Source organism: Oryzias melastigma, linkage group LG4 (assembly GCF_002922805.2).
Source record: "Oryzias melastigma strain HK-1 linkage group LG4, ASM292280v2, whole genome shotgun sequence".
Lineage (NCBI taxonomy): Eukaryota > Metazoa > Chordata > Actinopteri > Beloniformes > Adrianichthyidae > Oryzias > Oryzias melastigma.
The window spans coordinates 25,497,505-25,523,558 of NC_050515.1; the positions used below are offsets into that span (position 1 = coordinate 25,497,505).

A 26,054-nucleotide genomic window follows, 5' to 3' on the forward strand; every position below is an offset into this window, starting at 1 on the left:
CTGCTCATAAGATAAAAAAAAAAAACACCATGGAATTTGAACAAAGACATGCTCATTTTAATTAAAAGTTACATTTAATTAAAACAGAACATTTTGGAGTTTTAATTGCAAAATTGTGACTTTTTTTCTCATTTTAGAGCCGACTGCACCAATGGGATGATGTCCCTCAGAGAAAAATGCAAAGTTAAAGAAATGCTGCAATCATGTGCTGCTGGAATGATGGGAAAAATGCTTGCCCTACTCAGAAATTACTTTATGATTCAGATTTGTTTTGGAAAAATGCCGGATTCTGTCAACATCGGGCCTATGACTCAATCTTGACAAGTCATTCTCCTCGGCCACATGTCTTAAATACATCTACTACTTTCTTAAAGCAGCAGCTTCAACCACTAAATTAGAATCCCAAAGCTTAGTAAAAAAAAAATGTTTTTGGGGGGGGTAAAGCCATTGAAAAAAACAAGCCTTGACTTTATAGAAATATAAGCTGCTTTTTACAGGTGTTCTTCCTCAAAATAAGGATTTATTGAGACAGTTATTCCCACGTACCAAACCTACTTTGCACAATGTGAAGCAATAATAAAGTCACATTCACAGTGGATTTACGTTTAATATTATAATTAGAAAATATCTGATTCATGACGTGTTTTTATTTTGCTTAATTTAACTGTCACACCTTGAAAGTCAGATACAAATTAACATCCCATTCTAAAGGGCACTTCTTCACAAAGACTAAGTTTAAACCTGCTGCAAATATTTTACAAAGAACAAATATTCATTAAAAGAAAGAAAGTTAATGATTTGTGGAAACTTGTGAAAAGGACTTTTGAGAATTTTCCTACAGCAAAACTAACAAAGAAACTTTCACACAGAAAAATACTGTTCTGTGATAAAGTAAAAATTAAATAAATCAAGAATTCACTAAAACAAAATAAGAGTCATCTTTTTGCCCTGAAAGATAATCTAAGATGAAACAGAATTATCAGGGTCGTTCTTTGCAAAAAAACAAAAACAAACTGTAATGCTGCTTTTATTGGATTTTTATCAATCAGAAACATTTCAAATTAAAACACTTTATTTCACTGAATCTTCATCATCTGTGAAATATCTAAAGTTCCAAACTGTCTTTTTAAACAAAATTTTAGGTGGTAGCATTTAAATTTGAAAAATATATCTTCCAGAAGATTACAAAAAATGAAATGCCTCATACTGACCGGTCCATGAAAATATTGTCTGACATTACACTAGTTCATGCCCTAAAAAAGGTTGGGGACCACTGCTTTAAAACGAAAAAATACAACCCTAAAATATGCTAACCTGTCCATGACAGGAGTCTGTGTGTCATTTTAAAGAGTTTGTCCTGCTTACTTCTTGGAATACTTAGAACCACCGAAATTGGGTTAAAAAAATGCTTAGTTGATGTACCTGCCAGCTAAAATTGAAAGCCTCCAGCAACCGGATCTTTTCCTCTCTGGATGAGACACAATCTATAGGGACTGGCTGCAGCATCTCAGAGCCAATCATCACATCTTGAAACACCAGCAGAGCTCTTATGGCAAACCAGCCACCGAACCTCGGGTGCACACAAACCCCAAACATTTTCTGCAGGGAAATACATCGCACAAAGGTCAGAAATTAGAGTGAATGTCTTTTGGGCAAACAAATGAATGGGATCACCTTGTCACCCCAGGGTTGATCTTTGACATCTGACTGTTGGTAGTAGAACGCAGCACCAGATAGGTGAGCAGCAGTCTGGGCTAAGAACTTGGGCTTTCTGCTGGGTAGCAGCTCATAGTCATACCTGACATCCACCCTTTGTGATGGGAAAGCCTAAAGGAGTGGTGCAGATAGAAAAGCATCATATGTGTCTTGGAATACCATAAACAGCCTTATTTACATAAAGAATCATTTCTTTATTATTGATTCATACCTGGGAGACGGCACAGGCGATGCAGTGTTTGACACACTGGTCTACGGGGTCAGACAGCCTCTGAAAGAGTATGTTCTCCAAGAAGGGCAGGAACGCTTGTTCAAACATGTCAGGAGTGCTGAGAACTACAACAGCCAAAGTGGATTCTGGGTAATCCAGGTGCAGGGAAGAAGGGAGCAAAGCGTTATACCAACCAACCTGCAGAGAGAGAGAGAGAGAGAGTACCACGAGACAAGGAGATATGACGGACAAGCACGCGCATGCTTAGGTTATGTTGCATTTATAACACATTTAGAAAGTATATAACATCTGTCATGCAGTTTTGACCTTTTTTCAACTTCAGAATAGTTATTTGTGTCGCATTATTTTAACTTCGAACATTTATTTTTCTCAGCGACAATAAAACAGATGCAATGTTACCTTAAATGGGTAAACTTCGAATCCTAATTTGGTCAGAAAACTGTCCAGTTTTACTTTAACTCTCTCTGCATTCAAAGGCTCAGTCATTGTGGCGGGTCAACGTCGTTGTTTACGTACGCTCGTCTTCTTCGTTTCCCTTTGCATTGTAGATGACAGTGAACGTGAGCGCCACCTACTGCTCTGGAGAGTAGTTGCATGGAGGACCAAAGGTAAAAAAAATTCTAATAAATTAATAAAATATTAATTGATCGAATAAATGTGTTACTAATTCCTTAAATTAGAATTAAATAAATTATTTTTGTAAAATGTGTCATTTATTGAATAAAATACCAGTTTATTTCACATAAGAAATACATTGTTGTTTCACTATTTAATTGATTATTTCATCGTTTGGTTTTGAAGTGCTTACATGAATTAATTTTATCTGTCAAACTCACCCATTAAAGTAAAATGGGCGGGACATAGCACATGATTGGTTGAACTGACTTCAGAAACAAAACAGTTTACTTAATCAAAACAGATCAAATTAATTCATGAAATGCTGCAACACCAGATCATGGCATAATTAATGACCCACTCCAAGAAAAATCAAGTTTTTGGTGTTTTTAAAATGTTTTTGTCACATTTTCTTTAATCGAGGACATAAAAGAAAAGTTAAGATCAAAGCTGCATTTCTGAGTACTTCTTTATTCAAATGGTGGTGAATCGGGAGCAAATTAAAAAAAAAAAACAGAATGAAAGAGTTTGTATTTTTACATGCATACAACATCTGCAAGCCTCAATCGAGCTTCCTGCTGCGCTCCATTCTGTCTCTTCAGATAAATAGATCAATGAACCTCTTTGTTTTCCTTCTCTGAGCTTGCATCTGCTCAAAACTGTACGGCTGGATACCTGAAAAATTGCTTGCCATTTTTGTTGCATCGGTAATGATAAGTTGGGGATGTGAGGGGCTGTAAGCTAGTGGGAGAAAATGTCAACAAAAGGTTGTTTTGCTTGTAAGTCTTACCAAGGACCGCCCACAACTCAGAGGCAAATTTCTGATAAACTAAACTGTGGCACAAATTATTTTGATTTTGGATAAAAATTGCAACAACAACAACAAAAAAAAAACCAGTTAAAAGAACATTGGGGACGCTTTTAAAAGATGATCTGAGTGGGATTCTAGATGTATTTTTTTTATGAAATAAGTTTGAATTTATGTATTGTATTTACATATAAGCTTGTATTTATGTGTTGTATTTTTGTACATTTTTATTCTTTCAGCTCCAAATTTGATGACTTCATGACAAACTTGTTTAATTAATTAATGCTATGTCTATTTATTTAAATTTGTTCCTGTTGGCTCACCCATTGATTTTATGTTAAATACGTATACAGTCAAGTATAAGTACTTTACTGTATAAGTAATTATACAGACAATAGGTTATCCACAGAGCAAAGAGCACCATGGTATTTGATAAACTTTTTTTCCCTCCTTACTGAGGGTTTTTGTCTACAATTTAAAATATAATGAAATTTTCTGTGTGCACTGACTTTGTATTAATGCTACTTCATGTCTGCATCCAAAGAAATTGCAGTTTAAATACAGCAAAGTTGAAAAGATCAATATTGACTGCAATTCCCAGAATGCCATTGTCTCTACGTGTTACGCAATCACGTAGCTGTAGCGAAGCTCCGGGATTTAAAAGTGGACTCGCAACGGCTCGTGTAGCCTAATTAGCTAGCTATCGCCAGTATTTACGAATGACCTACATGTTTTAAATGTCATTGTTCTCGTTCAGAATAGGAATTCATAGGAAACAAGTGTTTTAAACAACTTCGGAGGTAATGTATATCTTTAATTAGTCTGTGCAGTAACCCAATAGCTAACTAGTGAAATACGACGATTTAAAAATCATTATTTTCTTAAGCAAACTTTGACGTTAAAGCTATTATTTTTGTGGTCCAGCTCTAGCTCTGGTTTAAAAGAATATGGTGGTCTTAAAAAATGTATGTGACTGTTTAAAACCCCCCGCATATACTGTAGATGCATAAGTTCATTTATTATAAGAGGTGTTTGTTTTACGAGTTCTAGCGTCTTTTTTTTTTATCCTGATGCGCTAAGATGTGCATAGACCTATGTGTAACTGAATCTCCCCCTCCGTGACCAACAACACCAAACACTGACGTGACTGTGGGAGTGTTCACGATTCTGTCCGACTTCACTGTCAGGTGTGATGTTTCTGAGTGCTGGACAACCTCGATGACTTCTCCAGACCTTTCTGGTGCCATGAACTGGGACCATCAGCTGAGCTCCATCCTGTCAGCAACAGATGGGAGCGTTGCTAAGATGAGAGTTGAGTACCAGAGTCCGATTACTAAAAAACAAAAACAAAACAAAACAAAACAAAACAAAAAAAACCATTCATAGTAAAGTAGAGCAGCATTTGTTTCAGCTGGAACCCCATAGAATGAACACTTTGTGTTTGTATTGTAATGACCATTAGATGGCAGTATTGGGCTGTTAAGTTTTGCCTACTTACTCATTTTGCCTAAATATATCTTGATTACACTTTTTTTTTTATTTCTTAAAAAATGTGTGTGTGCAGGAGAGACTGACCTCCCCTGGGAAATTCTCCAAGGCTACAGAAGGTGAGTAAACGAATTTTCATTTTTCTGAATGTGACTCATCTGGGGAATTGCCCCCAACTGAATTTTCCTGATCTGTTTTTTCCAATTTCATGCCATATTCAAACTGATACAGTATTTGCTCTTTTTCTTCATCAGATTTGTTTCCAGTAAAAGAAGGTGCTCCTAACATTCCAGCCATCGCAGCTCTGCCTCAACATCTGCCCCCTCCAGCTCTGAGTCTCAGTGTAGAGTGGTCAGACTTGGCTTTTATCAAGTCACAGTTCCAGATACAAAGCCAAGTGTGTTCTCTTCCACTCAAGTTTAAACTTATGAGTGACGATCTTTTTAAAAAAGTGTCTTTTCTTGTTTTCTTCAAGGAGATCGAATCGCTAACCCAGAAACTCCATCACTTGGAAATAGAGAAACAGTGTCAACATCATCACATTCAGACTCTGCAAGGTCTGGTACAGTTGGATCTGTACAGTTTCCTCAGGTTTTGTTTATTTTTAGTCATTTCAATCTTAGTTGATTTTACATTTTAAGAAAGAATTATAGCTTATAAATAATGATGACCCCCGACTTCTGAAAGTGGAACACTTTAGCATAAATCACATCTATTTTTTGCTACACTGTCTTGGTTTTGTTTAAGGTTTTATTACAACACTCCAAAAATATGGGCCTCCTCATTACTAAAGAATCACATACTGAATTTAACTGATGACTCATGGATGATTATTCGTGGGAAAACTTTGATAATGAAAAGTAATTCTTACTTTTTTTTTTTAGAGGAAGTCTACAGCCTGCGCGAAACACTGAAAAACAAGGACCTCCTGAAGACAGAAGAGAGTCCAGCCATTGAGCGACGGATGGAGCAGATGAGGAGAGAAGTCGGCGGTGAGCTCAGTCGTCTGCGGGAACACGTCACTAGAGCTACGTCTCTAGGCACCTTGGAGGAGAGGTGTGTTTACCTCTGGGGCTGCAGACTAAATTGGTTAAAATATGTCTCAATGTTATTCTGAAAGTCGGGTTTCTGTTCTGACTGATGCTTACTGTCATCCCTTTGTTTTGGTTTCTCAGTCTCAGTGCAAAGTTTCTTCAGGAGGAGCTGGGACACGTGCGCAAAGAGGTGGACCAACTGAAAACGAGGCTAAGTGAGTCACGGAAACTCTCATCATGTTCATTGATTGGGCAGGATGGAACATGTTGAAGCTCTACAACATGCATCTGTCTTTTCCTCTTGGAAGGGAGGCAGGAGGACGATGCGCTCCAGCAGAAATCAGAAGCCAGGGAGACCAGGAGGCAATATGACAGCAGCTGCAAGGTACACGGATATTTCACCAATCAGTGTCTGTCGTTCTTTTTCACTCACGTTCTGCTCTGGTGGGCTTTCAACAGCTGCTGGTGGAGCTGACGGACTCTTACAGAACTCGTAGTGCTGATTTATTAAGGACTGCCTCTCAATATTCTCACATTCAGCGAGACATCGATCAGATCAGGTCTGGATTAGAACATATTCCTTTTATTTTTAAAGTGGGTCAAGTTACAAGTGATGCTTTCAAACAGAGAAGCTGTGTCGGAGCTGAAAGATGAGGTTAGAACTCTGAAACTCAGAGGTCACAAGCCGACCCCGTTGCTGTCAGGACACGAATCAAGTAAGTTCCTCTTCTCCTCTTGTAGCTGTGTGTCCACACTCAATCTGTTACTACAGTTTCTGCTTCAATGTAGTGTTGCCATCACCAGCCCCTCACAGCCAGAGCCGAGTTGTCAGGACTGATGCTCCGGAGTCGGACTCTGAAGAATTCAGCCCGACACCGAGCCTCGCCGAGATCAGCTCAGATGACCTATCGTGGCTCGATGACAAAGTCCCTGGTAGGAATTCATTTTTTCAGAATGAGTCATTCAAATTGTAGTTTTTCTTCAATATAAAGGACCTATATCATGTAAGATTAACTTTTTTGAGCTTTAAAGTGTTTTATAATGTTAATTCCTCATGAAAAGCAATCCCATTTCCCAACTCATATCTGAGCGTTCCCTGCACTCTGAGCACCAGTTCTTCCCAATCCACGAAAATAAGCAGCTCATCACACTGTGACATCACAAAGTAGGGAACAGCCCTTCTTTGCAAGAGTTTGGATATTGTTGGTTTTTATGGGCGAAACGCAGACACGGTGCTGAGGGCGGCTCTAGGATGATGTCGTGAAATGAACGGCACCCACTAGGAGCAAAAGGCGGAGCCTCACAGATCGAGGCCTCTTACTTCCGGGTAGGAAAAGAGTTCACAAAGTTTACTCATCTCATAAAAAATGAGTTCTTTAGTGTACCAAAGGTAATCTGTTATCATATGTACGGATACAGTTTACTCTGAAAGGCTCATGTCTGTATAATACCAGATGGGCACATTCTGATGATGGTTACAAGAAGACATGACACATTTTTTCTTAAATGTGGGTCTCTTCATCTTTCACGTTGACTTGGATACAAGTGCAAATATGTTTTTTCATTTATACTTTCACACTCCATCACTTTAGGAATGAGACCTTTGTCTTTTTAACGCAGATAAAAAACAGAACATCTGTTGTGGAGACTTGACGGGTTGCTCGGCAACCAGCTCAAGTTACTGGACCCAAATAATTGCCCCCTATGAAACCACAGCAGGGTTTCTCTTCCTTTGAGGGAAGATGCAAGCTAGTTTTTCCTTTTCTTTTTTCCCAATCTCAAAATAAGCCATCCGCTTTCCGGTTGTACATTTTATTCTAGATCAGATAAATGTTTCAAAGTGGGAAAAAAAAACAAACTCCAAAATGATGTACTTAAAATCGAAGCGGGTTACCATCCTCGTTCCTTTTTTCCATTTGCCAAAAAAAGTACAGTAGCTGTTATTTCATCTTGACTGTCCTGCTGGTCAGAAAATGTTTGAGATCAAGCTGCTCTTTCATGAGACTAGTTCTGACTAAAGGTTCCCGGCAAAGATTAAATCTAAGTGTTTCCAGGTCCATGAAGCCCGAACACAAGCTCACACGCTCACTTGGATAATAGCATGCAGTTGTTATGGGAGAAACCTTTCCTACACTGTTATCCCACTAGACGACACAACCAGCTGCTTCTCTTCACGTTGTCTTTCAGAGACCACAGACCGAGAGTCCAGACCACCAGACATTGTTGGTCCAGGGTCAGATCTGGAGGACTCTGATAATGATCTTCAAGACGACAGCATTGACCCGGATTTAGGATCTGACCTCAGTCTCAATGACCTCTGACCCCAGAGTACAATGCCAATATAAACTTTAAAAACTGTTTTATTTTTTATTTTAGCTGTCTGATTTTAAAGTTATTGTTTTACAAGCTACTTGATGTGGAACTCTAGAGGGAAATGTAGGAAAATGTAACAAGAAGTAGAAGTAGAGTGGTCGACCTCTGATCGGAAGATTGCAGTCCCGATTCTCGCATTGCCCACCCTGGAGTCAAAAGTGTCACAGGGCAAGACACTGGACCCCACATTGCTCTTGGTGGTTATAGGTTGACACAAAGCCCCCATCAGTGGGTGAATGTGTGTATGGGACTGTTGCTTTAAAGCACTATAAGTATACCCCACTTATCAAGTTCATTTCGAAGACAGTCTAACACTAATTTTTAATACCTTCACACAACTATTTGTGTCCTTTTAGAACAGAAACTTGATGTAAACCCTTTTTTTTTCTTCTTTTTTTTACTCTTTCCCCATTCTCTTACTGTTGTGGAGCAGTTTTGCTAATATAGGCTCTCTTCTGATTGGTTAACTTCTCAGGTATTAATATGCTGTCTGTTTTTTATTGGTTTACTGTACAGAGGCGTGACAGAAGAGCACAGAAGCACAAGTGAGCGCGGGAGAGGTTTAAACATGGATGTCACTTTAGGCAAAATCATTCCCTCCTTTTTTTTTACCGGACTCAGCAAGAAAATCTACCCACAAGTTATTGGAAACGGTGGACTTTGTGTATTACAAACAGCATTTATGCTTTTTTTGGTAACGGGGAGAACTAAAAGTACAATCGTAGTAATGTTTGTAGTTTTCAAAGTATCAGGGAGTTTAGATCATTCAAATTCTAAATTGTTGGGGGTTTTTTAATTGCTTTTTAAAAATCTTTTATTAAAGAAATACCCATTTAAAAAATATTTTAAGTGATGTATCTGTCTTTAATAAGCACAAACTCTTGTACCAGTGAAGCTAAAGGCAGGAAAGTCGAGTTCATCATCAGAACTAGTCTTTCACTTGATGTGGCTCTTAATAACTATATTAAAAAATACCGTTCCTTAATTTTTAAATGTTATAACCGCGCTATAATGTAACATGGTAGTAAAGTTAATATATTGGTTCTTGGAGGATTTACAGAGAGAATCACTATAATTAGTAAATCCACAACGTTTGGCCACAAGAAGGAAGAATTTTAAAGCTGATAAGTTATGATTAAAGACTTCTGTAATGTGGTTAAAAAAACGGTGCTGGGTTTTTCTCAGAGCAGCAGGAGAATCCATCAGAATTATACTGGCCGACCGCTGGAAAAAAAATTAAAGGAAAAGGCCTTTTTATTTCACTAATTTTTTTATTTTTTGATAAAAGCTCAATGTTTTAGTCACTTTTTTAGATGGGGAAATGTTGAGATTTAAAATGTAGCATCTAAAAACAGTCCTAAAGTAACTCATCTAATGTATTTAACCCTTTCAACACCAGAGCTCCAGTGTTTATGTTCTTTGATTTACTGTAATGTGTTAATTGTTCACACAAGGAGCCGCTTTTCTCCTTCAGAATCTATTGGAATTATGTGGTCCGTGTGAACAATTAAAAAATTCCAGTATATTAAAGATTTTGTGTTTAAGCGTCACCAGCGACGACTTAGTTGTTAAAGGGTTAAGTCAAAAACACGTCATCTTCTTGCTTTATATTGAGAGAATCTATTGATGGACGTTGCTTGATTCCTGGTTTTGTTGCAGAAAAAGTTAATCTATAGTCAGAAGTCTTCAATTTACAAGGAAGCAACTTCATGCACAACTGGGGCTGACTCACAGATAACTGGTTAAAGGGTAACCAAACAGGGAAGTTGGAGGCTGACTCCACCCACAACCAAAATTAGAAAATCCAGTCAGATGGGTTGGCTGGGGAACTGACATGAAACTTTTGATGTGACTGGGACTTAAATGGTTCGACCAATCACGAAATTCCAATGCAATACCTCGATTTCACCTTTAGGGGGCAGCACCATTTTGACTATAATTTCAAGATTTAAACAAGTTTATTTTGATTCATCAAAAATTTGACAATGACCAAAAGACGTAACTTTTAAAGTCCTATTTATAGAAGTCAGCACCCAAAAGAAGTTGATTTAGAGTTTGATTACCCTTTTAATGTCGGCCTGAAAAAACATGAAATTAGACAAAAGACAATAATGGTCACACATTTACTCAGATTTCTTTGTTACCACTCGTGCATCTGTTTGATACTGGACATTGATTATTTTTCTAATAATCTTTGTTTTGTTTTGTCTTCCATAAATAAAGCCAACTTAAAAAAAGAAGCGTTTATCTCATTCATGCTGTTACTTTAGAGCTCTGTACATCAGAGCTCTAAAGTGAGAAAAGACTAGGTATGCAGCAGTTTTTAAAATCAGGTTTAATCAAAAGCCAACAACAATCTATAATTCACATAAGGTGGCAAAAATCATCTTTAAGGATTTTAAAAAGCAGGACATTTATTTGAAGAATCCATCTGTAAATTCCAAGTTGCACACAGCCATGATGCATGTGTGTGCACTCTGACCTGCACACTTCCACAGCAGGAGTATCCACTCCTAATATGAGCATGTGCGCTGACTGCTGGAGCAGCAGCAGAAGAGTTTTGACTTGTTTTGCGTGGGGCATTCATCAGTAGTATTTACAATGATGCAAATGGTTTATTGGCCCTCTTCAGAATACATCTGTCTGTGAAGGAGTGAACATCATCAAGGTTTCAAACTGTGCCTTTGTGTGTGTTTAAATGAGCTTTGAAGTACTCACAATAATTGTTAGAATTCGTGTTTCTGGCACATGAAAACAGATTTGAAAATTTCAGGCAAAATCATTTTAAGGTACTTTCTCCTGCAATAACACCTAAAGAAAATTATAGAATAAAATCATGATTCACATGAAATTCAGGCCTAAAATCAGCAGAAAAAACAAACATCTCCAGAATATTTTACATCCACTAACAATCCCATGTTAAATTGATTCTTAAAAAAGTCCTACACAAAAATAATTTACACTTGTTTCTTCCTTACTCCTGAAAAGTAAAGTGCAACTTTTTTTTAAAACTGTGACCTCAGTTTTTTTTATTTTTATGAATGTATTTTGTCATCACTGTTTTCTGATTGGTGGGGCCTCACATCTGTGCCGGCAGGTGAGAATCTGTCAGGACAGGCCCAGTCTGTCTCTTTACTTAGATACACCAGGTGGTATGGCGTCCTCATTTAGACCTCCACAGAACTTAAAATAGATACCACCAATTGTGCACATATACACCTGCAACACACAAAAAAAGGCTTTTTCAAAGGGGATCTGTTATTTTTGGGAGTCATTGTCCATTGACCGCTCTGCCGTGTCCTCTTCCCACTGTTTGTGTCAATAATCGGAGTAGCGGGGATCCGGACATGTGCTTCCATATTTCCCTAGTGCAGAGAATAAGATGAGTCCAGCAGCAACAGTGACCTGATTCTGGATCCAGGAGGGGACACCTGACTGCTGATCATGTCCTATAGCCTCTATCAATAGCTGTACATGGAAAGGGGGGTGTCTTCCATCATGTCATCCTGAAGGAGAAATGAAAATACACAATTTTATGTAAATGTATGTTTATTTTATTTTTTTTAGGAATCCACCTTCTACTTCTAGAATGTTTTTTTAATAAATCATCTCTTTAACAAATATTACAAACGTGAAAATCTTGTTTTTCCTTGTTGAGACATGAAGCTCTGAGGAAGCCTTAAATAAAATGTGTGCCCTCTTCCAGTTTTTGCAACAAAAAATACGCAAATTAATTTTAAACATCTTTTTTTTACATTTTCTACATTTCTGTGCCACTGGAAGAAAGTGGTGATGACAAATAGCAGAAATGATCTCATTTATGGCTAAAAAGCACCAATATACTAACTTGTATTGCACAGAATGAAGTAATCTGCTTTATTAATCTCATCTACGATTCCATCCCTGTTACTTTTCATGATGGTGAAGGTATCTGCATTCAGATTTTGGTTCCGTCTGTGTGTGAAGCATTGATCTATGGGGCGTCGCTTACCATGGGTAAGTCCTGCAGCCTGCGAAACTCTGGTCGGCTGTCTCTTCGCCGCAGTTTGAAGAAGAGAAGCGAAGCGATGATGATAGCTGTGAGGATGAAGGCTGACACCAAGCCGGCCAGGAGGGGGTCTAGCGTGGGAGTTTTGTTAGTGGTCACAGCTGGAACAAAACACAGGAGTCTCATCACCAACTCCTCATCAGAACTGCTGGCAAAGCAGTGGTCATTTTTCCATGAAATATCTGCGGTTTCTGAGCAGAAATGTCATTCAAGGTTAAACAGTTTTTCCCAGCTAAGCTGAACAGAGTCTAGTACAACATGTTTCAGCTTTCTCTGGGAGCTCTGTTTTATCTCCACTTGTTGCCATTTCTGTCTCATTGTTTCAAAGCAACTTCTCCAGTGCAGACGTTGCTATGCAGAACTGTTTAGTAAATCGGGCCACTTGTGTATTCTCTGAAAATGACATTAACCACAGAACTGTGAAGTCCTCTAAGCACCGAGTCACTAATACAGTTGTGCTCATAAATTAACATACCATGGAAGACTTTAGGATTTCTTGGTGACTTTTCATAGAATGTGAAATGTGACACAAAAAAACATGTATTTTTCACTTGTAGTTAGTGGTTGGGTGAAGCTATTCATTCTAAAATAAAGTCAGTTCACTTTTTTAAATTATTGACAATAGAAACTCCCCAAATGACCATGTTTTAACAGTGAACATACCCAGATGACTTTGTTCTGAACACATGCACACAAGCTGACAAGTTTGAATAACAGCTTAATGTAACCATCCTCACCTGTGACGTGTTTGCCTATAATCAATGTGTGTGCACTAAAGAGTTTCTGGGCTCCCAACAGACCCTTCTTGTATCGCCATCAAGTTCTGCACTGATATTTTTGAATCCCTGAGTCGTGGGGGGAAGCTAAAGAGCTGTCAAAATATCTATGGGAAAAGGTAACTGAACAGTACAAAGCAGGAAGGGGATAAAAGTAGATATCCAAGGAACTGAGAATGCCAGTTAGCAGTGTTTAAACCTTGATCAAGTAGAGAAAAGTGAGAAAATCTGTTGAAACCTAACCACGATCACAACAATTTCTGCCACAAAAGTCATGAGTGATGCAAAGGAAAACCCACAAATAATTTCAACTGTGATTCAGGACACTAAAAAACTGTGGAGTGGATGTTTCAAGATGTACAATGAGAACACACCTGAAGAAAAATCGGCTGCATGGTTGAGTCGCCTTTTTTTTTGCCAAATACCACAAAACAGTGCACCTACAGAATGCCAAACAACACCTCCAAACTTTTGGATATAAGTCATTTGAAGTGATGAGACCAAGATTTAACTTTTTGGCCACAACCATAAACGCTGCATTTGGAAAGGATCTCTCTGCAGAGATCTCAAACAGGTAGTTCTAGAAAGACAGGCCAAGAATTTAAATCAACTTGAGGTTTTCTGCCCAGAAGAAATGTCTGCTTTACCATTAGAGAAAATAAAGAACCTCATCCACAACGACCACAAGAGACTTCAAGCTGTTATTGATTCAAAAGGAGACAATAGAAGGTATTAAGACCTGGGGTATGTAAACCTTTTAATTATGTAATTTGGAAAGTTTCTACTGTCATGATTTCAAAAGCATTAACACTGTTGTTTAGCAATAAATGACCCAATCCAACCCCTAACTATGAGTGGACAAAAGTTTTTGTGTTATCATTCATATTCTCTTAAAGAAGAATAGAAACCATAATTTTCTCCAACATATGTAAATGAGGATAACTGTAAAATCTCAGTGCGAGTTTACAGCATCATTTTCCATCTGTGTTTCCTCAGAAGGGACACCTGGCAGATTGACTTTTTCTTTCTTATCCATTGTCAGTCTAAAGAACTCACAAGATGAACAAACTGTTTACAATCAGTGAAAGTACAGAACGTGTGAAATCATGTGGAACAACAGGACCGTCAATACAAGAGTCTCATGACTGCCTGTGTCCCTTTCTCAAACAAACCCACGACTGTGAAGTGCTTGGCAGTGACAGTGCTTTTGCAGATGTAACTGGGTTAGTGTGTTGTCTGTGTGTGTTGAGAGGGGGGCAAAAACTGGCTCGTGATGGAAAACGATGAACAGCGTGGCCTTTGTTGTCCGGACTGCTCAATTCTTTCTCTGTCGCTCTTCAGACAGAGAGAGGTCCAGAAAAAACTTATAAACCAGCACAGAAGTTCATTTCACTTACTGTCACCCCCCACGTTGAGCTGTGCTGGTCTCCCTGTGTGGGCTTTGGTCTGTGTGGAGGTGTCGCTCTGAGCCGTGGGCTTCAGCGGTGCCGTGCTGGATGGTGAAGACGTTGACAGAGAAGAGCCAGAGCTCGTTGAGGAAACTTTGGGCTCAGTCGTCGTCGGGGTTGAAGCCGTTTCCGTTTGAGTGGGCTGCTTTGATGTTGTCACTGAGACGAGATCCAAAGCTGCAGAATGGTTCGATATGTCACTGTCATTTGTTGGGAGCGTGGTGTTCACGGTGGGGGCGGTAGTTGTGTGTATGACTCCTGGAGTTGGTAGAAGGGTGGTGTTAGGCCTCAACGGTGACGGAATTGTTGGGCTTTTGTGTGTGTCTGAAACATTTGTGGTTCCAACATCTGTGACTGCGGAAAGGAAAAGAAAAAGACAAAGTAAGAGTTTGCAGGTAAACAAACACCTTAGTTTAAAGTGGTCAACTCAGTGAAAACTCAAAAATAAAATCACTTTCTGAGACAAGGAGAGTTGGTTTAAAGATTTTTCTTGAAAAAAAAATAGTTAAATTTACTGAAATAAAGAGTACTTTAATAGCTTTTGACATGAAATGATGTTTGAACGGAGCAAAGCTGATCAAAGGTGAACTCGTGCTCATTTGTCAGAAACTAAACTATAAATGTTCTCTAGCTGGTGACTTGACCTCATTTTGGTTTCCCCTCGCACGAGCTCAAGACATTCAAAGTGAAAGATGCAAAAATCCCTGAAAGACAGATGTGTGCACACATCCGTGAGGCAGCTGTCATGTCTGAGGAAATGTTGCCATAACTTAGTAGCTTTGAGTCTGTAGTTTATGAGTTAATATTGGTAGTTTTCAAAAAGGGATTTATAGTTTAAGGCCTTTATCGTCATTGCATGCACAACAAAATTATACTTCCTCTGAGGTGTTTAAAAGAAAATATGCCAAAGTTAGGATTAGAGATAAAATATATTTTAAATAAAATATGTAAAGTTTGAAATTCTTCAACTTTCTGACTACTAAACAAAAATTGGAGGATAGTTTTGGCATTTTAGTGAAATCAGACTTTATTTTTGCAAGTATAATTATAGCTGCCTGTCCGCTCAAAAAATTCAACATTTAAAGACCCACTCCAATTAAAAATGTGTGTTAATAACATGTTCTTGTTCTATTTTTTTCATTCTGGAGAACATGTATAAATAAAATTAAGATTAAATTTGCATTTCTAATTATTTCTTTATTAAAACTGCTGTAAATCAGGAAAAATGTCGTCTGAAAAAGATAGTAGTATCCCTGCTCCGCTCCATTCTGATGCATCCACTTATAGTCAAACAGATTCATTGTACATCTCTGTTTTCCTTGTCCGAGCTGGTATCTGGCTCAAAACTGTACGGCTGGATAGCTCCAGTATTGTTTGCCATTGTTGTTGCACTACTAAGGTTGTGAGGGACGATAAGCTATCGGAAGAGCATGTAAACAGATGAATGACTGATAATGGTAACAGTTCTGCCAACAACTCAGAGGCAAATTTCTGAAGAACTACTGCCCAGTAGGGACAAGATGTCCACTAGATATCTAATATACATCTACTGTAGATGTCTATAGGACATCTCTGACAACTCTACCAATAGTGTTCTAAAATATATAATCTTCTAAGAGTTTACTACTTGTTGACATCTAATTTATTAAAAAATAAATATTGCAATTTTATATCCATCCATTCATTCATTCATTTTCAGAACCCACTGAATCCCTTTGGGGTCACAGGTTTGCGGGTTTCAATCCAGCGACTGTTGAAGGTGGAGTCCACCTTAATCAGGTCACCAGTTTGTCACAGGGCCACACAAACACAGTTTGCAGACAGAGGTTAACCTATGAGACATGCTATTGAACTGTGGGAGGAAGCAGGAGAGAATCCACACCTATAGAGGGAGAGCACGCAGACTTAACACAGAAAAAGTCCCAGCTGGGATTTGAACCAGGCTCTTCTCATTCTAAAGTGAAAATGCAAACCGTTACACCACTGTGCAGAATGTTTGTACATTCACAACTAGTAATACGGTAACAAAGTTCTACATTCCAAGAATTAGCAAACAATTCTACTAAAATTTACTGGGGTTAAATGTCTCAGAAACTTGCATCAGAAGAACAATCCAACATATATATTTCTGCTTAGATTTTATTTTGTTAAATAACTGAACAAAAATATGATAAAAGGTTTAATCTATTGTTCAGAGTGGATTATTATTAGAATAATCTTAAAGCACATTTTGCGATCTTCTGCTGCACAACAGTGTCTAGCTGCTGTTCAGAGGCAAAGTTCTAAAAGTATAGAATTACATTTACATGTATGCCTTAGGAAAAAAAGTGGACTAGTGTTGTAATGTTTAAATTTAATAGTAGAAGGCGAAAAAGGATAACATCAGTACAAAACCACAATGATAGAAACATGTTTGACTTAGATTTTCTATATCTCGTAAATATTAAAAAAAAAAAAAAAAAACTAAAAATAACCAAAGATTAGATGTCTACAGATTAATGTGTAGTGGACCTCTTCATGGCGAATCCTGTTGGTAGACATCTAAAAGAGTAAATAAATAGACATCCAGTAATAGACATCTATTGTAGAACACGCAAGGCATGATGGGACCGCAGCGCAATTAGCTAAAGGAAAGTCGTCTGCTAGAGATCTAAACCGGGATAAACAATAGAAATCTAATAGTTGATGTCTATCAGATGCATAATGCACATCTATAGCTGTGAACTTTGAAATAGCTGTGATTTAAATATGTATGTGCTTTTGGGCGCCGCTCTGCAGAGACTATGTCCTAGAAAACATCACCGATTTCTTAAAATTTTGCCTAAAAATGACATCATAAATAAAATACCTCTTTTAAAATGGATCAAAAGATGATTGGCGTGGGACTTTAAAGTGTCTGACATTCACAGTGAAGAATTGAACACTTGAAGTGATGCTGCTGTGTGCAAACGTGTATCCTGATGAGGGGATATCTCACTTCTACTTTCTCATCTTCATGTGAAAAGTCACACAGAATTTAAATGACTTCTCTCCTCGCCACTTTCCGAATCCCTTCTTCACTAACGCTCCTCCAGGTACACTTTGCCCCTGTTCTCCATGCACAGTGTGCCTTATTTAATTAGGAGAATCACAGCTTCTTCCGTTGCCTTCTCGTGGCTCTCATCATTCCCTCTTTGCTTTGGTGTTCTGCAGACTCTCAATGCTTATTATAATTGCTGAGCTGCTCTGTCTGCTGCTGCCTGGGCTGTGTTTGTGCCACGACTGTCACCACTTTAACCCTGTCACGAGCTCTGTGGCCCACTTCTGTTTGTGGAAAACTGTGATAAGGGCTTAAATATAGCGCCCCAACTCAAAGCCACCTGCTGTTCAACTTCCTACTCCTCTTAAGCGGGATATAACTTCCTCGCTGGCAAACTTTAAACAGACAAAGACAATAACCTCAACATCCTCTCCACTGTCAGAAGATGGCAAGTACATAAACACACAGTCTTTTGTCCTGTTTTCTCAGTAAACACAAGAATGTAAGCGGGAAGCTGGAGTTACCGTTATAATCTGCTGGTTGGAGTGATTCAGAGCTGTTTTTGATTTCCACCCTTGCATTGTTGCTCAAAGAGCTGCTGGAGTTGGTGTTTGTGTCAGAGATATTCCAGGCCTGGATGCTGTGGTTCTGGTTCAAGTCCGGCACTTCAGCTCCGGCTGGACCCACTGGAACTTGTTCTGCTGACACAGGAGAGGCTGTGTGGAGGTTTTCGTCTGTGAACAGAGGAACACAGCCAAATGTGGGTTATTTTCAGAATGTTTAGTCATTGTTAACATGTTTCCTCACTGTTCCCCTACAAGCACGAGCAACAGGCAGTGAGCTCAGATCAGAAACTTTTAAGGGAACAGTTTACACCATCAGGATTTTCGAAACTTATTTGTTGAAAATGTATGTTTTAGGAAGATATAGTCAATCTGAAGTGATCTAACCTTAAATAGACCTTACTGTCATATCCTTCAGTCATTCAATGAACATCCACAATATTTACATAGGGTTTAAATTTCTTTTAATAGTAGAATTTTCCAAAGAAGTATATACTCAGTTAAAAATACCTGTTAAAGTTTTCAAACATGGCAACAATCCCAGCCTCTATGCTTTTGAGAGCCATCTAAAGCACATGTGGGTGCAGTTCCTAGACTCACACTTTATGTTACAACATCCTTGGATTAAAATAATCTGACCAACACAAAAACAGGACAGCAGAAACTTTTCAATAAATCTTAAAGTCCCACTCTGATCATCTTTTGATCTATTTTAAAAGTGTTCCCAGTGTTTTTTTTTTATTTATAATAATGGAATCAAGCCAAAATTTTAAAAAAGTGATGTTTTCCAGGAAACAGTTACTGAAGAACAGGAGTGGTTTATTAGAAATTCATCTGAGTTGTGGACCGGATTGCTGGCACAAAGTAAGCCCGGCCCACTTCCTGTCACCCATCTGTTTACTAGCTTACACCCCCAACCTAACATTATTAAAAATGACGAGTAATATCCTAGCCATCCAGTCATACAGTTTTCAGCCAGACGCCAGCTCAGACGAGGAAAACAAAGACGTACGTGGATATTTTTGTCTACAAGTGGATGCATCAGAATGGAGCAGAACAGGAAGCTTGTCACTGCCATAATTTATTTCAAACAGCAGTTTTTATTTTTTGCTCTTAATTCACAGCAATTTGAATAAAAGAAATGCAATTTAAGCTTAATTTTCTTATGTCCACTATCGTTTAAAAATAATATGTGTTCAAAACAAGAGTTTCACCAAAGTGGGTCTTTAAAGGGAAAAAAACGGAAACCATTTCCTTTCTTTTTTGTTGGTAAATTTACCTTTAAAATATAAATATCCATCTGACAAGAAATACGTCAAAAGATAAGAGACAAAAAACTTCAGAGCTAATTTGGTTTATCTCAGTTGACCAGTTTATTCTGGCTAAAGAGAAAACACGCGTCAGCTTGAAACTCTCTCAGATGTTTTTATCCTGTTACAGATAGCAACTGCAAATCAATAAACCTTATCGAGTGTCTGAAGACCTTTTGCTTTTAATGTGTGCAGGTCAGGGGCTGCCAAAACAAGTGAGCACATGACTCTTAATCTGCACTTTTTTCAACTGAAGTGAGCATCTCCAGTTTTTAATGTGTGTCATGAAGATCCGGCCGTCTTTCCTCTGTCTTCTTCACTTTTGTCCGAGTTACTGTTCTTCCCTGCTGCTCTCTGATGAGAAGCAGAACCCTAATTTAATGCAAAGTCATTACCGTTTGCTAATACACTCCCTGATGCCTTTCATTACCCCGCTAATCACTCACCCAGCGCATCAGTACACACTCCATGAGAGGGAGGCCATACACACACACATCAACACACACAGAAATCTGCTGGAACTAAGAACCAAAAACAGACCAGTAGGTGCTCGACCGCATAAAGCTATCCTTGTTCCCTCTCTTTAGCTACATTAGCCTGCTTAGGTCAAATGCTGTCTGTTTTTGAACATATGAGTGTGTGTGTGCTGAATGTGAATAAATGGAGTCAGTGTTTGCACCATGTCATGCTCCTCTGTATAGATATTACAAGGCCTTGTGCGATCTGTCAAGGCGTTGAGGCACACACCTTCACTCTGACAGAGCAGCCGATCATCTGTCTTTGGTCACCTGCTTTAGTGTTCAGCACATTTCAGTCAGTTTGAAGGTGAATCATCTGCTCCAAAAAAAGCAACATTTTGACATGATATGATCTAGCGGATACTGACACCAATGGCACTGGTTATTTTGAGACGAATTTAAAGCTAAAAGGACAAAGGAATAAAATAATAGAACTCTATTTTTAGATTAAATTGTAAGTAAATGATCAAAAGGTTTGTTCCAAAGGGGGCATTTTTTAAAACTCTGCTATATCAGTGTTTCCGACCCTTGTTGGTCCTCCTCCTGCATGTTGGTGTGTTTTCCTTTGCTTGATACTCCTGAATCCGGTCTACAGAAAGAAGCATGGCAGTGAATCTGCAAAAGTGAAAAGTAAAACATGCCGTGCAGGGGCTCTTGACAACCAGGATATTTTGAAATTGACTCGTCAATGTTGCATCAATTTCACAACAAGTGTTCCCTTTTCTACCTGAATGCACTCAGGCTTACTCTGCATCTGTTGTCATTGGATGCTGTGACCTGAAAAAAATTCAGTCAGACTTTAAAAAGTTGTGCTTTGTGAATGCTACTGTTTTGTCAGAAATTATTTTTGTGTCCATTTAGTTTCATTAGAAAACTTTCTTATAAAAAAATGTAAAGAGGAGTGGCTAATTATAGATATACATTGTTCTTAAATTTTCTTTTATTATTCATTAATTTGTTTCTTGTGGACATCTTCTTTACCTCAGTAAAAGTCCTGTAGAAACAGTAATGTATCTTAAATGCTGCATGATGATAGAGGACTGTTGTATTTAATCAAAGACATCATTTATAACACTGTAATAACAGTTGATTTTTCTAATTAATTTACAGATTTCTGGATCATCAATAAAGTTGACTGTTCTGTTGGAGCTCAGCAGAATTGTCAGAGGGATCATTCTCCTTTCATTTCTGAGGTGCTGATGAAGACTAAAATAGAAGATGGGAAGAGGAATGGGTGTTTGGATCAAGCAGGGAAGTGTGAAAGAGTGTAAAGTGATCCTCCAAAAGTGAATGAGGTGTGTTATTGAAGCGAAAGCAGGAAGAGAAATGCAATACATAGGAGGGAGGAAGTTGTGGCAAAGACATAAAGTTTCCCTGCCATGTACCATATGGGTCAAGATATGGTAACACTTTGTCAGTTGTTTCTTTGTTGGTTTTTATTCTGAAATTCACAATTTGTTGTTGCATATGAGAAAAATGCTGTCCAAAAGTAAGTTATAATAAATATAAATGCCTACCATGATCAGCATATCCCAACTTAAGGACCAGAAGTGAGAGAAGAGGCACCAGGACTGTGAGCTCCATTGTAGGAAAGAAAGAAAAAGTTTTAAAATCCTCCACTGTTAGATTCTCGCTCCTCGCAGCAGCAGCAGAGCAAACTTAGAGAAATCTGTGACCGCACAAAGGCTCCACCAATATCTGCATGGCTGAGAGCACTGAGGGAGGAGGGAGTGTGCTCCCCCCACCTCCTTCTATCTCTCTGTCTCCCTTTCTCAACTGCCACGTGTTTGCAGTTCAAAATAGTCAGTGTGCCGTGACGCCATCTGACTCAACCCACGTAACACGAACCGTGCACTTTGGAACTTTTACATTAGCATGAATGACTACAGTTTCACATCTCCAAAAATGTGAGTTTGTCTTCTTAACCTGAAGTCATTCAGAACACAGATGAAAGATTGAGACCATATTTGGCTGTAGTGAAGGAGGAGGATGCAGAGGAGAGGGTTAGATGGAGGCAGATGATTCATCCCATAAAGGAGCATCCAACAGAGATATAGCTATTTAGCTGTGTGACAATAAATCTCAAATAGTAATCTATTGAACTGACAAGTGACAGAAAATTGTAACATTACATTTTTTGATAGTTTTAATGATTTACAAGTTCAAATGTTAACAAAAAAAAGGTCCAGGTATAAGCTTTTGGTACACCATAAATTCTGTCTGATATTAAACATTTGTTGAAGTTGCAATATGATCAATGATCAATGATTTATGATCAATATTTACAGATCACACATGTGATGTTTTTCATTGTCCACAGGGGGGAGGTGCTGCTCTATTTCTGAAAAACTTATATTGGGATAAACTACAAAAAATATTGAAAAAGATCAACCAAAATTGATGACTTTGATATATTTGTCAGATTTTATATAAAATACTTGTCACTCTTAATCTAGAGGTTTTCTGTTTAATCTCAAAAGAGTGTGCAGTTGATGTGTGCTCAAAACAAGACAGAGCATTCTGCAGTAATACTTGGGTTTACAAATTGTACTAGTAAAAAAAAAGTTATGTTCATTCATTCATTCATTCATCTTCCAGACCGCTTTGTCCCTTTTGGGGTCGCGGGGGTGCCGGAGCCTATCCCGGCTACTGAAGGGCGAAGGCGGGGTACACCCTGGACAGGTCGCCAGTCTGTCGCAGGGCCTCAATCACTCACACATTCACTCTCACATTCACACCTAGGGGCAATTTAGAGTCACCAATTAACCTATGAAGCATGTTTTTGGGCGGTGGGAGGAAGCCGGAGTCCCCGGTGAAAACCCACGCATGCACGGGGAGAACATGCAAACTCCACACAGAAAGGTCCCAGCCGGGATTCGAACCGGGGCCTTCTCGCTGTGAGGCGAGAGCGCTAACCACTGCGCCACCGTGCAGCCCAAAAGTTATGTTGACTCTGAAAATGTATGCACAATTAAAGACTATTGTGGTGTCAATACTCCAAAAACATTCAAAAAATTTGACTTTTTTGGGCAAGGAATAACAGTCAGGACTTTTTCAGTCAGAGTTAAGAACAAATATAATGAAAATAGTGCAAAAATAATAACATTTTAAAAACTATTGACCTTCAGAGTATTTTAAAATAAAAATAAAAAAAAATCCTACCTTATAAATGTTTCCAACACCAATGTAGTTATTTTGTCAACCTGATGGGTTAACAACTCAGTTGATCTTAATATGGTTATTTTTCAAGCCAACTTAATGATAACATTCTTTAGATTTTTATTTAGATATTTTCCCGGATGCAAGAGCAGTATATACATTTTTAATGTCTTGATTTGTTTTAGAATAAGAGAGAACACTTGTTTCAAGATTTTTTAAAGGGTGCATGTTTACAGATATCATATGAAAAGATCAGTCAGCTATGCTGTCTTAAGATGCATAATTACCTACTATTTGTAACTTACTGCATGACTCTATCTTAAATAGAGTTTTATTGGTAAGGAAAGATAGAAATGCATGCTTGTTTTTGTGCACAGCTTTTAAAATTGTAATACAATCGCACAAAGAAGATGATGAGTATGAATATGCAACATTGTATGTTAATTTGACCATCTTGTGTCATTTTTATTGTTTTTATTTAGTGGTTAAGCAAAAAGGACAAATTAGCGTAGTAAATGTTAACTTAAATGCCACTTTTTAGTGTGCGTTTAGGTGATAATCAAGCAAAATGAAAATACATTTATATTTTGAAAATATTTATGTAAATAAATTTTAAAAATGCGTTAATATAATTGATTGATAAAAAATACTTTAAATGTTAATCGTTTTCTTAAAATATCCTTACAGATTGCATGTTTTTTTTAATGATCTCAGTTGGTTTTCAGGTATGATGGTGAAATTTCCGAAAGCACCTGAACGTAGCAAAAGCAGTGACGGAGGACAGTCGGAAAGCGGCAGGGAGCTGCCCGCATCGTTTCGTGCCGTCGCTGGACAGAAAGGTGCGAGCATGACAGTCGTCCGGGCATCGTAGAGTCAATACAGAAAGTTCGCATTTAGGTTTTTTGACTGACACACTAAACCTTGAAATATATCGGTATTTATTTGTCGTGTTTGTGTTGAGGCTACGTCAAGTTATATTGCTACCACAGCTAGCTTAGAGCTAGCTTAGTAGCGCTAGCCGCTCTTATGGTGTTTTAATGTTAAAGAGGTTAGCAACGGCTAATTTTTGCTAGCTAATGTTAGCTTACCGGTTAGCTTATCTTGCATTTCTTAAGCCAAATTAATAATAACGTAATAACTCAAAAATTAAAACGACTAGTGTGTGCATTTTTATGGTAGGAATTAAGTTTTTTCATAGAGAAATAGTTGAACGATAGCTGCGTCTAAACATGCAGCACTGCTCCTCTTGAATCATTTGACAGCTCCGTATCCGCGGAGGCATGGAGACGCCGGGGAGAATATCAGCCTCGACGGATGCTCTGGATTTCACTGTGGAAAACGTTGAGAAGGTGAGTCCTCGTCTATCTGACTTGTTGACATCTTCATACGAAACACAGAGCTTCCTATGTTTGTTGGCACCTATGTTTCGTTTGCTATTACGTCATTCCATGTTTCAAACGCTTACTTCTTCAGGGGTCGAGATGTTTTTGGGACCTTTTTTCCCACTTGTATCTGTGAACCCGATGTAAAGTAATGTTTATTTGAATATTTGAATATATAACATTTTAGATCGTATCTATGGTAATTCTGTTCATTAAAAACAATATAGTGAAATTTTATATATGTATATATATATATATATATATATATATATCTGTGTCATTCAAAGGCGGTGTTGAGTGCCAAGTTCTTGCTATGATGCTTATGTGGCTGCTGACTCATATTAGAGTGAATGGATGTGCTGGGGAGAAGATGAAGGGAGGTGAGACAGGTGCTCAGTTGAAGAGCAGACTTGCTGTGAAGATTTGAAGATGGTAATAAAGTGAGACACAGAGAGGAAGAGGTTGGGAAGGTTGGCAGTGTGACACAAACAACTAAAGTCAGGATTGATTTGAGAGGCAAACACTCCTGCGAGGACACCTAGTTTGCTTTGACACTGTGATTTCCAATATAATAGGAAAACAATCTGTGTATTGTTCTGTCGCTTGATATGATATTGTATTTTTCTGAAAAAAAATCTGCTTCTGTAAAGAAATCTGCCTTTTTTTAGGGGTGTAATGATTTATTTTAACGATGTACTGACCTAAAATTAATCTGGGACACCTTTAGCTAAAAATTCAACCAGTGTGACTCAGAGATAAATACCTGGTACTGAACAGTGCAGGTCAAGTTTTTCAGATTATTTGTATTTCTTGCAAGATAATCAAGTGTGAATTAAATATTTGTTCAAACAAACAAGGAAACAAGAATTAATGTTAAATCCATTAACATTTCATAAAGTTCAATCCACTGTTGTTTTTCCACATCAAAATAATGCAATTATTATAACATTCTAGCACTGTATGGTCACATGTCTTAGCTCAACTCAAAGTGTTTCCATTAATAGGACTGTAATGTTAAATTGATCATTTTTTGTTGCATCGTGTGTGTTGTCGGCTGTGATGACACTGTCATTTTTATGTTATGGTAAAATAAACCTACCATGTCTCAATCCAAATGGTATTTTCCGATATTGATTATAGATTTATTGATTTATTTTATTTTGAAATGATATTGTTATATTAGATTCGATCAACAACTTGCCTCGGAGAGATCGATCTGGTTGGATAAATCAATTAATAAATAAATCATCACACCCCTTGTCTCTTTTATGTTTTTCCCCCTGGTTGAACTATTATTTTACCTTTTTGGAAATATGGGTCTCAGTACAGTCAAAGCAATGGATGCAATGCTTAGTGAAGTGTCAAGAACAGTCATTCATTGTTTATTTTTCTCAAGTAACCACTCTGCACAGAAGGCAGTGCTGAATTTGTTTCTTCTGTTCGGGCTCTAAGTATAAGTGTTACCTGCAAAGACACCTTAACACAGGGGTCTCAAACTCGCGGCCCGCGGGCCATTTGCGGCCCGCAGGATGATGATTTGCGGCCCGCGTCTTCATATGAAAGAT

The 26,054-nt window shown here is 38.1% G+C and overlaps 4 protein-coding genes across 8 annotated transcripts in view; 2 read left to right on the forward strand and 2 right to left on the reverse strand.

The window, feature by feature from the left end:
- The window catches only part of mmachc (metabolism of cobalamin associated C), a 4,590-nt gene extending 2,081 nt beyond the window's left edge, over positions 1-2,509 (reverse strand). Inside the window, exons 1-4 of the mRNA XM_024278188.2 lie at positions 2,348-2,509; positions 1,928-2,125; positions 1,675-1,827; positions 1,423-1,599 (exon numbers count right to left, since the gene is read on the reverse strand). Coding sequence (XP_024133956.1) covers positions 1,423-1,599; positions 1,675-1,827; positions 1,928-2,125; positions 2,348-2,434 — 615 coding nt within the window. The 5' untranslated portion in view covers positions 2,435-2,509. The remainder of the gene's footprint in view (positions 1-1,422; positions 1,600-1,674; positions 1,828-1,927; positions 2,126-2,347) is intronic.
- A 1,497-nt stretch (positions 2,510-4,006) lies between these two features.
- Positions 4,007-8,263, forward strand: LOC112150503 (rootletin). 5 transcript variants are annotated; one of them, XM_036211642.1, is made up of 14 exons: positions 4,007-4,171; positions 4,559-4,682; positions 4,936-4,978; positions 5,114-5,256; positions 5,335-5,416; positions 5,744-5,915; positions 6,035-6,108; positions 6,202-6,278; positions 6,353-6,453; positions 6,521-6,609; positions 6,698-6,826; positions 6,955-7,044; positions 7,159-7,220; positions 8,081-8,263. In XM_036211642.1, exons 2-14 carry the CDS (start codon positions 4,590-4,592, stop codon positions 8,183-8,185), a joined length of 1,260 nt encoding a protein of 419 aa, XP_036067535.1. In that variant the 5' UTR covers positions 4,007-4,171; positions 4,559-4,589; the 3' UTR covers positions 8,186-8,263. The 5 variants fall into 5 exon arrangements, with proteins under 5 accessions (XP_036067535.1, XP_036067534.1, XP_024134652.1 ...); XM_036211641.1 differs by having other exon boundaries at positions 4,009-4,171; positions 6,683-6,826; XM_024278884.1 differs by lacking the exons at positions 6,955-7,044; positions 7,159-7,220 and having other exon boundaries at positions 4,010-4,171; positions 6,683-6,826.
- A 2,323-nt stretch (positions 8,264-10,586) lies between these two features.
- Positions 10,587-21,696, reverse strand: LOC112150504 (location of vulva defective 1). Its single transcript, XM_024278887.2, has 5 exons — positions 21,466-21,696; positions 18,082-18,291; positions 14,488-14,892; positions 12,258-12,415; positions 10,587-11,772 (listed from the first exon to the last, which is right to left on the reverse strand). The coding sequence occupies exons 1-5, from the start codon at positions 21,530-21,532 to the stop codon at positions 11,728-11,730; spliced, it is 885 nt and encodes a 294-aa protein (XP_024134655.1). The 5' UTR covers positions 21,533-21,696; the 3' UTR covers positions 10,587-11,727.
- A 2,144-nt stretch (positions 21,697-23,840) lies between these two features.
- The window catches only part of LOC112150437 (importin-13), a gene marked incomplete in the record, with an annotated part of 29,599 nt that continues 27,385 nt past the window's right edge, over positions 23,841-26,054 (forward strand). Inside the window, 2 exon segments of the mRNA XM_024278776.2 lie at positions 23,841-23,946; positions 24,370-24,456. Of these exon segments, the coding sequence (XP_024134544.1) occupies positions 24,388-24,456 (69 nt within the window).

Coding starts and splice junctions, on each gene's coding strand:
- LOC112150503 (XM_036211641.1), top strand. CDS start 4,590: ATGACTTCTCCAGACCTTTCTGGTGCCATGAACTGGGACCATCAGCTG. Junction 6,610..6,682: donor GCTGTCAGGACACGAATCAA/GTAAGTTCCTCT, acceptor GCTTCAATGTAG/TGTTGCCATCACCAGCCCCT. Junction 7,045..7,158: donor AAATAAGCAGCTCATCACAC/TGTGACATCACA, acceptor TGATGTCGTGAA/ATGAACGGCACCCACTAGGA.
- LOC112150504 (XM_024278887.2), bottom strand. CDS start 21,532: ATGGAGCTCACAGTCCTGGTGCCTCTTCTCTCACTTCTGGTCCTTAAG. Junction 18,292..21,465: donor GTTGGGATATGCTGATCATG/GTAGGCATTTAT, acceptor CTCTGTTCACAG/ACGAAAACCTCCACACAGCC. Junction 12,416..14,487: donor GCTCAACGTGGGGGGTGACA/GTAAGTGAAATG, acceptor GTTTTGTTCCAG/CTGTGACCACTAACAAAACT.